General features: G+C 38.3%; 1 protein-coding gene across 1 annotated transcript in view; it reads left to right on the top strand.

Moving 5' to 3' along the window:
- The window catches only part of LOC111147576 (phosphatase and actin regulator 2), a 111,352-nt gene that overhangs the window by 22,059 nt on the left and 75,872 nt on the right, over positions 1-13,421 (top strand). Inside the window, exon 2 of the mRNA XM_022503686.1 lies at positions 10,156-10,323. Within this exon, the coding sequence (XP_022359394.1) occupies positions 10,156-10,323 (168 nt within the window). The remainder of the gene's footprint in view (positions 1-10,155; positions 10,324-13,421) is intronic.

Here is a 13,421-nt window from a genome sequence, read left to right on the forward strand (position 1 = left end):
TATTATTTAATCTGTTAAATATCCTGCAGCAAGTCTAGGGCCTGTTGGGCATGTCCGAGCATCAGGATGTCCTCCAGCTGCACAAACATGCTCATTCTGCAGGCCTACCGGCCATGAGTTTAAACTCTGAAATTCTTTGTGGTGCTTGCAGACAGATGGAAGTCTTTAGTAGCTTTTCCCTTTGGGGGTTTAAAAATAATGGCCGCCTCCATTAGAAAAACAAGTTAAAAAACTGGAGATATCAAATTCCTAAAATTAATACTATGGTAAATAAGGATTATGTGCAATCAAAGGACCGTAGTAGATATAAGCAAAGGACACACTCTGCCTTCAACTAGCATGAACCAAACTGTGAAGACACTGGGGCCATTGGTTTACAGAGCCAAACAGTACCTGCTGTAATTCTTTGGGTTAGTCCACAGAGGAGGTTGGAGGTAGAACTGAGTTATTATTCATTAGGGTTTAAGTCTTGCCTTCTCTTAGAATAGAGCTCTATTCCCACCCATATCCCTCTGACCCATTTTGTACAGAGGAGACTCTGGAGGCCAACTCCTGGCTTTAAATCCCACTTACCAGCTTTGTGACCTTGGGCCAATTACTTGGCTCTCTCTGGACTTCACCTTCCTCATTACAAAGTGGGAATGCTAACAAGCCCCTACCTCACAGGGCCATTTGGTAGTTAAGAAGACACCATTCATAAAGCACTTAGAACAGGTCTTCATGTGTCCTGTAAGATCTATGTATTCAGCACAGATCAGTATGAGAATCAGAATTTTTTAAAATTGGAAAGGAGCCTAGAGATCACATAACCTAGTCTCCACATCTCAGCAATGAAATATTGAGGTCTTTGCTGAAGGTCACAGGGCTATTAAGAAGCAGAGTCGGGTGTGGGACTCAGCTCTCTTCTTGGCTTACAGTCAGTCATTCCAGTTGGATGGTTAAAACCCAGAACAGTAACTGAGATTTATTGCCTGTCTTGATTATGCAACATCTTCTTTGCTTTTTGCCCTACGAAGAATCATAATGCCCTTCTAGAGCTACCAAGAGGTGCTACTGATTCGTCAATTTAGCTGTTGTATTCTAAGGAGGACAGACTCAGGAATCACATGACCTAGATGATGTCTTTGCCATTAGTTAATGACTTGGGAAGCCCCATAGTCTCCTTGGGTCTCAGTTTCTCCACAGGTAGTTTTTTGTTTTTTTTTTTTAAGATTTTATTTATTTATTTGACAGATAGAGATCACAAGTATGCAGAGAGGCAGGCAGAGAGAGAAGAGGAAGCAGGCTCCCTTCTCAGCGGAGAACCCGATGTGTAACTCCATCCCAGGACCCCGGGAGCATGACCCGAGCCGAAGGCAGAGGTAACCCACTGAGCTACCCAGGTGCCCCATCCACAGGTAGTTTTTAAATATATATAGGATAGAGGCGCCTGGGTGGCTCAGTGGGTTAAGCCTCTGCCTTCAGCTCAGGTCATGATCCCAGAGTCCTGGGATCGAGCCCCGCATCGGGCTTTCTGCTCAGCAGGGAGCCTGCTTCTTTCTCTCTCTCTGCCTCCCTCTCTGCCTACTTGTGATCTCTGTCAAATAAATAAATAAAATCTTTAAAAAAAACATGTATATATATGATAATGTAGAACCCCTGTATTAAACACAGTTGCAGTTCCCATAACGGATAACTTAGTACTCAGTGTTTCTACAAATTGCGCGTCTTGGAACTGCTGCATGATTTCATATGCAGAGTGCAAATAAACGTAAAGCTGCCATTATTTATGGACAGTAAACTGCTTCTTAACCTTTCATCTTGCATAGGTGAGCTTCCAGTGTAGCACAGTTTCAGGGCAGTCTCAAAAGATAATAGATGGATTAGTTTTCCCAGAATCTGGCAAGGGAAGGGAGATGTTATTTGCATTTTTCAGATAAAGAAATTAATAATGATATCCCTTATAAATAGAAGAGCTTGCATAAAGGTTATCATTTTTGAGTGCTCTCTCATCTGAGGTCTTGCTAAGACTGCAGATTTCCATTTTGTAGCTAGGTAACTTTGCTTTGTAATGCTCATGTGTTTAGATGATTCTCAGACATAAAGTTTAGTGAACAGGGACAGACATTTATAAAGGAGTGTGCTGTAGAAGTCCACTAAGCTGAAGTTCAAGAATAGGTGACATAAATCAGTGGTAATAGGGGTTAAAACAATGGTTATTTGGGGGAATGGGTGGGAGAGAGTGGTTATGACTGGGAAGAAGCACAAGGAAGCTTTCTGGGTCTGGAAATAATTCTAGACTTTGATCTGGATGGTGATTACATACACAAAATCATTACTGTCTGTAAATATACCTAAAAATTATTTTGAAAAAGCTCCATAGTTTAATTTGAGTGGCAGATCTTACCCAGGTCCCTTTAGATAACTTTATAGCTTCTTTCAGTCATAGAGGACTGGAAATTGGCAAATACGGATTCGAGTTATGAGGGCTGTCTTCCTCCGGGGGGACTAATATAACTTCATTTGACTCTTAGGATATCAATGTTTTTCATATTCTATTCTTTTTCTTCAAATTTGGTTTCTTGTTTACATTCTATTCTTTTTACTCTTACTGGATTTTAAAAGATGGTGGCTACATAATTAAAATATTTTCAGCCTTGATTATCACCTTAATGTTGATTATTCTTTAAGCAGTCAGCTAATGAAAAACAATGTTTTTCCCTGTACCAACCAAGATCTTTTCTAACTCTAAAATTGTATTCTCAGATTTTTAAGTAATGCTATATACATTGATATATAGAAAGTTCACTCATTCTCTAGTTCCTTTTTACATTTTTCGCATTTAACCATTTCACATGTTCAAAGACTTGACCTTATAAATTTTCTTTCATTTATTTTCCCATAAATATGTAACATGTGTCTATTTTGAGCACAGGAGCATGGCAATGAGGATGTGGGGTTTTTTGCTTTTTGTTTTTTGGGGTTGTTTTGTAGTTTTTTTTGGCTTTATTTTAAAAGGTCAGCCATCCTTGATTGGATCACTTTCAGGCCATTCCTTCCTTGATTTCCACCAAAAAGTCTACTCATCTTTTCGGTTCCCAGTCAAGTCTCTCACTCCCTGTGAAACACTCCCCAGTCACCTCAGTCAGTGTTGACTGATCCCCTCCCTGTGCTTCCACCTTTGGGCTCTTCTCCCACCTTTGTTCCAGTGCCTCCCACCTGGCTGGCATCACAGAGCACTGATCACATCTGCTCCCCCAACCATTCTGCAAGCTCTGAAAGGGTGAGAATCCTGTCCTACTGTCTGGGATCTCCCAGGACCTTTATGGTGGGTTCGTGGCACTGAGTTAAAGCAGGCCTTGCTGGTCAGTAGTAAAGAGGGCCATCTCTGACTTGGAATCCAAGCTCTGCCACCCACACAGTGTGTCACTTGAGAAGATACATATTTATTCATTTTAAGTCACATAATTTAGTCAATAAATGTTTATTTAATCTCTCTATATGAAAGCACCTCCACCACGTACATTGCCGAATACTGAGCTAGACATTTAGTCTCTGTGAGTCTTTTCTCATCTCCGAAATGGGACTGATAATAGAATCTATGTAAGAGCTGTCGTGAGAATTAGCATGAGCCAAGGCAGGTAAGGTACTTAGCACAGAGCCTGACGCACATAGGCACTCAACAAATATCAGTGATCATCAATTCTGTTGTTAATAAAGTGCTCACTAATTTCCACTTTCAGGAGAGAATCAAACGCAAGGTGGGGCAGTGGCTAGTTCATTGCTGGGTACTATGCATCAGACCTTTCACACTGGCATCAGCTATGGGGTTTCTATTTCTGAATTGTGCCATTCACTCTTCCATCCTTATGAGTGCAGGGCATGAGATAGGAAATGAGTCCTCAATTGTCATGAAATAAGTTTCAGTCCTTTAAATTTACTTTGATTCACAAATAAAATTCTATTACTGAAAACAGTTCAGCTTCAGTGATTTAAAAATAAAGAACAAGGAACCTTTTTTATTCCCAGATTTGTCATTCTATGTCATCAGTATATGATACTAATCCTGGTATGGTGAGAGAGAGAGAGAATTGGGGGTATTTTGGATCAGGCTCACAGTAACTGAGTGGATACTTGCTGACACCATTTTTCAAGGCTCGTTATCTACCCTTTTGAAAGATGTTGGATGTCAGTTACCTTATTTGGGTCTATCATGTGCTGAAAAGTGATGAAATAGCAATTTGATGACCTATAAATATCTCTCAGTGATAAAACACTAGAAATAGAAATTATTGATAAAAAGAGATTTTTATGAAACAAGATGGGATCGGAAGGGAGACAAACCATAAGAGACTCTTAATCTCTCAAAACAAACTGAGGGTTGCTGGGGATGGGAGGGTAGGGATGGGGTGGTTGGGTTATGGACATTGGGGAGGGCATGTGCTATGGTGAGTGCTGTGAAATGTGTAAGCCTGATGATTCACAGACCTGTACCCCTGGGGCAAATAATACATTATCTGGTAATAAAAATATTTTTTTTTTTAAAAAAGAGATTTTAGAGAGAAAGATGGGCAATTCTAAAGCATATTAACTTCCCAAAACCTCTCTGAGCAGAAATGTTTACTCTTGGTAAAAGCAGGACTCCCTGAGGTCTCCCTACAGCTGATATCCTCACCCCTGTGAACCTCTTAAATTCTCATCCTCATGCACCTCTATGCTAGCTAATGCCACATTTATACAAACGAATTCTTTAAGATACTTATAGATTTGTAGAAAAGTTACAAAGATAGTACGGAGTTCTCATATACCCTCCTACTTAGTTTCTCCTGTTATTCATCTCATGTATGAGTATGATACATTTGTTACAACCAAGGAACAGAGTACTGGTGCATTACTGTTAACTAAATTCCATAATTTATTGGAATTTCCCTCATTTTCCCCAAATGCCCTTTTTTTGTTTTTTCAAGATTCCATCCAGGATACCACATTGCATCTATTTATATGTCTCCTTAGCTCCTCTGGTCTCTGATCGTTTCTTAGACTTTCTTTGTTTTTAATGATGTTGACAGTTTTGAGGTGTATTGGTCAGGTAATTTATAAATGTCCCTCATTTTAGTTTTGTCTGATGTTTTTCTCATGGTTACAGTGAGGTTATAGGTTTTGAAGTATGATTTTCTTCCATCATATCAAGGGTACATGTTATCAACATGACATACTACAGATGCAACTAATCAAGATCACTTAGCTGAGGTAGTATTTGTCAATTTTCTCCTCTGTAAAGTCACTCCTCCCCCTCCATTTTATGTTGCAGTCCTTGGAAGGAAGTCCCAGTGTGTAGCCCACATTTAAGGAGTGGGGAGTTCAGCTCCACTCCCTTGAGATGGAGTGTTTATATAAATTATTTGTAATCTTCTGTACAAATTTGCTTTCCCACATTTAATTATTCAATATTTGTATTAGTATGATATTATTTAACCATTCAATATTTATATCAGTGTGATATTATCTATATCAGTATTTGATATTTATCTCTATCCATATTATATATATTTATTTTATACTTTGGATTATTATCTAATACTACATCATTTATTTTGTTGCTCAGATTGTTCCAGCTTTGGCCTTGGGGACTCTTTCAGTTGGCTCCTATGTGGATTTGACATACTCCCATCAGTATGTTTTTTGAGCACTTGCTTACTTTCTGGCACTGTAACATGCTTCAGGCTAATCTAGTGTTTCTTTTCTTTGAAGAGCACTGTTAGAAACCAAGATCTGAGTACCAGTGTGCACACTTGGGGTATTGTTGCTTCTAGGCTTTCTGAATGAACAGAACTTTCTGAACGGAACAGAACAGAACTATCATGATATTTCCACCTCTAATGCAGTGCCATAGGGATCATTCTAACCGCCCCATCCCCCCACTTACCAAAAAGCTCGCTTTCCAGCAGTGGCTCCTGACATAAATTATCCGTATACTTATTTATTCTGTCCCAGTGTACTTGGATAGCAGCTTCAGAATTGTTAACTCATACTCTCATGTAACGCCACACACCTTGATCTTTGTGTTCCTTTTCTCTTACTGTCTGTCAGGGATCATTCATCTTACCCCCACAAAGGGAAGATTTTGGTACAACCCAAAGTAAACTCTGATCAGCAAGAGAGTAAGGATCTCCATTAGTGAACTCAAGACAAGGATAGCCACTTGGCTTCTTTGGAAACCATTATCAAGTCTCATCTGCGATGGCTCAGAGCATGAGTTTATCCTAATTTTGTTGTCTACTTGGTTCTGGGTCCAGAAATTATGTATGCCACTGTATATGATAGTACATGTATGAAGGCATTCGATTGAGAGAGGCCTCATGTAAGGATAGGAAATAAAGCCAAATCTTCCCTGAATGCTGCTGTAAAGTTCTATGGCCTTTAAAGGGGAAAGTGGCAGACTTATACTGGAAAACATAAAAACTGTAAAATAAATAAATATTTTAAATATTTTAAAACAATCTCAAGTGTGAAAAAGAAACTTCTGATGAAGGGCAGGTTACTTTTCAAAACATGAAAATCAATCAAAATTAACCTTTAAAACAGGAAATTTAGACTTTCATCTGGGATTTACCTAGCAATTTGTTCTCATCTGGATGCAAATATAAGATTCAGGTGACTTGTTGTGAAAAAATTTTTTAGTAAGTTTCAAACAGATTTTAATAGTAAGTTGATTCAAAAGAAAATTATAGCAGTATCAATGGAACTGACAGTATCCTAGGTGTTTGGAGAAGAGAGTTTATATTCTGTTCATACAACTCAAAAGCAGGTGAAAATCCCTACGCATTCATGATTCAAGAGACATACAATGGCAGTATGGCCAACTGTGCCAACATATGGTTCCTAATTGCAAGCCTGGTTTGCTCTACTAACCCAGCAATTACAAAATTACAAATGAATTAAATTTTCTATCAGAAAAAAGATATGTATGTGTGTGCACTGCTCTGGTCATTGGCAGTAGCCCGGGACCCTTTCCAGAGCAGAGATAAAGACTAGAACTGTAGATGAATAATAAAGATAATGGCAGTTAATTCTTATGCAGCTATGAATTTAACACTAAGGTTTTAATTCTTCACTCACTCAGTCTCCTCATTTGTCACCTAGAGAATTACTTACTTTTTGCTTTGTTTATTTTTGTTTTGAGGAGAAAAAGTAGATTATTCTTCAGTGGTTTGGGTCAAAAGCAGAATTTTTATGGCGTGACAAGGAACTGGATATGTGGCTTGAGAGAGAAAAGGAAAAGCAAATGCATGTCTGTAGCCACAGAGCTGAATTTGAGATAGAAACCCTCATTCCCATTTGTGTAACAGTCAGCCCTTATATCTTTCACAACATTGAAATTGTTCAAAATTAAGCCCTTCAGCATAAAATCTCAAAAAAGAAGAAACACCAGACACTCAGTTCCTCCCTAGGTTTGCCTCTTGTTTGAGGAAGGTAGTGGAAAAGAGTGGAAGTGAAGTAAATCAGGATTTTACATTTTTACTCTGGCTTAGCTTCAAAATCACTCTGTCCTATATTTCTCTCTGCCCATTGTACTTTGGTCCATATGGGCAGGGTAAAGTAGGGTCAGGAACCATGCATGGAAGAAACAGTCACTGCAGGATTTGCATTTCTATCTGAAACTAGAATAAACATTGCTAGAGGGAAAAACGGAATTTATCCTTCTTGTTTGGAAGCAGCTCATAAGGATTTAGGTATTAGTATAGATGGATTGTCTTTTCTCATTCAGCTTAAGATTTCTTTAATTCTGGTATGCCAAGTGATTTTTGATTCAGATGTAGACATTTTTATATTATGCTATGGGACTCAAAATCTTATTGAATACTTTTTTTTTTTTTTAACTCGCTTTGTCTACCACATCTCCAGCATTGGAAGGAGGGGTACTGCCGGGTTACTGCCAGGTAGAGGTAAAAATCCAGGTTCTCCAGTCACCCTCTTTTGATACCTTGTGGTGGAAATGGGGGCAGGGGATGCTCCTCATTCCTCTTGGGGATGGTGGTATTTCTAGATCCCAGCATAGTCTGAACTGATACCACAGTGGATAGGAGTGGTCTTGTTCCCACTGGATATTGGTTTGATACCACCCCAATATTTATGGGGATGGAGGAGGAGAGACACCTCATTACTGCTGCGTAGGGGTGGAAGGCCAGGCTCCCATGTGCTCTCTGCTGACACTGTAAAGGATCATTCATTACCAGATGGTAGGCATGAAGGTCCCAACTCCCTACTTGGTCTTTCATGACATCTCTGACAGGGGAGTTGGTTACAGCTTCATGAGGGTAGACTTCTAGTCTCCCCACTCATCCTTTCCTGGCATTCATGGTGATCATTTCTTTTGTGGTGTTTGGCTGGAATAGAGCAGTTATTGACTAAAGGGTTTCCTTCTTCCTAGGCTGTCCCTTTCTTGCTGTTTTGGCTGGAGAGCAGCTTTTGTGGTGGCTTTTTTGGTCTATGTCTCATAGTGTCTCCAGGTTGCTGACTCCTTTCAGCTACAAGTCTGGTGTAAGTGAGACAAAAAGAAAACCCGGGATCTCACCTTCATGTTGTTTCTTGGGTCCTGAAGTCTCAGGGTGGTCTACTTCCTTTTCACTTTGCAGAGTCTTCTTATGCTTTGTTTATATATAACATTTGGGGTTTTTAAGTTCTATTTAAGAGGAGGAATAGGAAAATGTAAGTCTGACTCCATTTTTCTGCAGGCAAAAGTCCTTACCATTCAATTCTGCCTTTGTTTTGTTTTTTTTCAGCATTTTATTATGGAAGTTTTCAAGATGAAAGAATTATATGGTTAATCATCACGTATCTTGCTTCTCCCCAAATTCAACACTTAATGTTTTGCTGTATTTTTTTTAGTATGGTTTTTATTTACTTTATTGTATTTATCCATCTGCCCATTCCATCCGTCTGTCCATTAATTGTTTTTGATGGACATCAGTACACTTTACCCCTAAGCACATCAGCATGCATATCATTAATTGGAGTTCACTATATATTGTTTTTTAAAGGTGAATTTTATATGAAGTAAAATGCATGATATCAAAAATATCATTTGATGAGTTTTGTATGATCTATCCCTTATTGGGATAATTTCAGTCACCCCACAAAGTTCCCTTGAAGCCCCTTCTCAATTAACTTTAACTTCCATCACATTTCAAGAAGAACTACTGTTCTGATTTTCTTTCTTTTTTTTTGTTATTATCATAAATTCATTTTGACTCCTTTAGAACTTCATATAAGTAGAACCACATGGTATATATTTGTATTTTGTTGTTCTTGGCTTTTTTTTCAACACAGTGTTTTTGAGAGGCATTCATGTTGTTGTCTGTATCGGGGGGTTGTTATCATTATTATTGCTGAGTTATTTCGTTACATGAACAATACCACAGTTTATCCATTCTGGGCTGCTTCCAGTTTTTTGCCATTACCATTTAACAGTAGCAATAACATAAGTCATCGTTGTCTACCTTCTGTTTTGAACATAGTGCAAGGCAGCTTAAGGTTTTGGGCCTTTCTCTGATTAATAAGATGATTAAGGCCCTAAAGATATGTTCTATCACATACAATACCCACATTTTCCACGCATTTCTTATTGTTAGTGAAAATTATCGGTTTATTGGAAGCTGAAATTTTCTTTTAGAAGCAAAAGATGGTTTTAGCATTGTAAAAGTTAGAATTAGCTTCTTGGCACGAAATTTAATTTTGCGAAGGAGAAACCATGGTTTTAACTACACTGTAACTGTAATATTCATTACTGAGAATGCCATACTAGCCTCTGGAGGAACATCCTATTTCAGGAATACTTAGAATGCTCTAGTCCTTCACAAAATAGTGTCGTAGTTGCTGCAATGGATTCAGCTGGGTTTCATAGACCCCTGTTTGTCTGGCCTTACCTATTATGTAAGTCTCTTGCTTCTTTTCTATTTTCCCAAAATGATTATCTAAGGGGACTGTAATTTCTGATTGATTGATTGACTGATTAATATTAGGGGAGTTCTACCAGCTGGGAAGTGGGACAAAATAAACTTTACGTGAGATTCCAATTAAAATGGTCATGCTTGCTATTAAAGTGCAGGAAGAAATATGACGTTGTTTCAGACTTTTTATTACAGCTTTTCTCTGACTTTATTTTTCTTTATACAGTTGATGGACTGGACAAAGCTTCTCTAGCAAATTCAGATGGCCCAACAGCAGGCTCACAAACACCTCCCTTCAAGAGAAAGGGGAAACTCTCCACCATCGGTAAAATCTTTAAACCTTGGAAATGGAGGAAAAAGAAGACCAGTGACAAATTTAGAGAAACCTCAGCAGGTATGAGTATCATAACTTTACTAGAAGATAAGTTGTTACATTTTTTATAAGATAAAAATTGTGTCTTGTAGGGCTTTTTTTCCCTGAAAAAAAAGACCATATTTGAAATGAAATTAGACTTAACTTAGAGTCCTGATTTGCCTGCTTTCCCACTCATTGACTTTCTAATATACCCTTGTTTTTAAAAATATAGTTCATACAGAAAACTAGTATGGAGGGAGGGAAGTGAAAGAAGGTGTAATAGAAAATTAGAAGGGGAAATGTTATTTGTCAACATTGTAGCTGAAATAGCCATTCACATACACACACACACACACACAAACTATTATCTATCTACTTAGTTCCAGTAACACAATCCTATTTGTTAATTTAAGAAAAATTTTTGAATGTCTTTTTTTAATGTGTTTGTTTTATGGGAAAAATAAATGTAAATGGCTGTTTGAAAGAAAAGTGTTTCTGTATTTTATTGTTAAATTTAAAATTTCCATCATACCTTTAAGACAAATAAATGGTTTCTGTCCTAAGGGAGTCAGAACACTATTGGTGTGTAAATTTTTTTATTATTTTGTGGATTTGTTAAGCTTTAAGAATTACATTATTTCGTACCTTTCATGTGGACTCATGGAAAAAATTTGCTTTTTATCTCAGGCCAGAACTAAGCCCAAGTTAAACAAGTATTACCTTTAAGGTAGAAAAGCATTTATCTCTTGATATAAGTTCAACATTCTCTATGCTTATATTGTCTAATACAATTGCTTTATCAGAATTCCTCATTGCACCAAGGTTAATATTGTCGGTGTATGTAGAGGGTCACAGAGCATATTTTACTGGTCTGTGCTAACATAGGAGTTGGCCTTTAGTTCTAGAGCTGTGAAATAAAATAGAAAATGCCTCAAATAGCACATAGGTATGGAATAGGGACACCAAAGCTTCCTAACGAAATTGTCTGTGGTGCATTTGCTGCTGTATAACTTCTTTGAGCATGTAATATTTAATAAAGAAATAATGATACCATATCTGGGATTTGTTTCAAAATCCTGGAGGTGGGGTGAGTATAGATGAAAGAAGATTGGCCACAAGTTGGTGATTGCTTAAGCTTGGTCAGGGGTACTGGGGGGTTATTATTCTCTCCTCTCTGTGTGGACGTATTGGAAAATTTCTGTAATAAAAGATAGGGAAAATAAAAGAGACCTGGCTTAGGGGGAAATAAAAATAGATTGGTTATCACATTTTCTATAGTTTCTAATTGGTTTCTTGGATTAGAAGGCAATGGCAAGTGGACAGAGTGCTGTGCTGAGTGAGTAAGGACATCTGGGTTCTGGTAGTGTCTTTGCCATCGAGGTACCCCGTGACCTTGAGCAAGTCAGATCAGAGTCAAATGAGGTTATTCTAAGGTGCTTTCATTTCCAGATTCTGTTGTCAGTCCTTGACTCCTAATCCCTGGCTGGACATCTTGTTCTCCCATATTCTTCAGTTGTGAATGGAACCACAACTGGTCTTCTTACTGTCCTCCTCTCACATTTCCCTGAGTGTTGAGAGAATCTGGCCCTTTGGGTTACCATGGCTACCCAGGATGGGAGTAGGGCTCCAGACAGTGCCAATAAGAAGATACTGAGAAGGGAGGATGGAAGTCTCCTCTTTTGTTTAGCTTGCCCTTTACTTGAATCTTGGATGCTAACAACTCTCTCCCTAATGAAGAAAAGATAACCACAAAGAAATTCTCCTTCACTTTTCCTTGTCATCTCTTTTTAATTATTTTGACAGTAGGGAGGCTGTAGCCCTGAATATTTTAGAAAAGTCATTTTAAACAGCCTTAAGTGTTATTTTATGTTAGCCCATATTTGTTGAGGAAAGCCTAGCCATCTTTCTATTCTGTTTTCTTTTCAGAGTCACACAGGATTTTATATAAGGTTGGCTCCAAAGAGTTATTTGTGGGTTCTGTAGCCCTAGTTCCTAAAGACTACCAAACTACATTAATAACCTGAAAAGTTATTAGATGTCTGTTTTCTTTGCATCCAAATTATGACATCACAGAATAAAGACAAGCCAAGTAGAAACGTTAACAATTCTTTGTGAATTTATCTGCTGCATTTGTGTCATTTCTTTCTAAACCCATATTAATGTCGTACTTGAATTTCGTAAGATGTTATCAAGTGTCCCATTATAAAATATTTTGTTCTTACTTTATGTATATGCTTATTTTAAGGCTTAAATTTCTGCTGGGCTTTATGAAGTGTATCAGTGAAGCCTGAAATAAAGGGAGGCACAAAGCATATAACAAATGTTTTATTTACATTGAGGAAAGCTGTCATGTCTAGAGGAAAACTGATGCATTTGGAAATAACCAAGAGAAAGGTGTTCTTTTTTTTTTTTTTTTAAAGATTTTATTTATTTATTTGACAGAGAGAGATCACAAGTAAGCAGAGAGGCAGGCCGAGAGAGAGGGGGAAGCAGGCTTCCCGCTAAGCAGAGAGCCCGATGTGGAGCTCGATCCCAGGACCCTGAGATCATGACCTAAGCAGAAGGCAGAGGCTTAACCCACTGAGCCACCCAGGTGCCCCGAGAAAGGTGTTCTTTAATAAATTGCCTCAAACAGCGAACTCTCGTTGTTTGGATATGACCAAGGTCATGTGCTGTCTGGCACACTATAAAGTCCACCTTAGGCACGTCCCACAGTGTGTTGAGATCTGAAAGAAGGTGCATTTCTTCCAAGGCAAGTCCATGTTGTTTTTCCTTCTCCTAAATTCCTGGTGTTGTAGCCACATGGCTATGAATCTTCCTGCACTCCGCCACATAGTGATTAATACTGCTTTTCCTAGTCTGGGTTTCTGTTGAGGAAATTTTTTTTCTTTTGATTGGTGACAGAGAGGATGCAGCCCTGATTGATGATGCCATTGTAGTCATATGTTTCCCATGGCGGAGGCAGTTTAGAAGGGTCATGGTCAGTGGAGCACGTGACTCTTGATCTCTGGGTGTGAATTTGAGCTCCACATTCGGTATAAGGTTACTTAAAGATAAAAATCTTAAAAAAAAAAAAAAAAAGAGAGAGAGAGAGAGAGAGAGAAGTGTCCTGTCCTTGAGCCAACTATATATATTTT

The sequence above is a fragment of the Enhydra lutris genome, unplaced genomic scaffold (genome assembly GCF_002288905.1).
Source record: "Enhydra lutris kenyoni isolate GAN:26980312 unplaced genomic scaffold, ASM228890v2 scaffoldscaffold17, whole genome shotgun sequence".
NCBI lineage: Eukaryota > Metazoa > Chordata > Mammalia > Carnivora > Mustelidae > Enhydra > Enhydra lutris.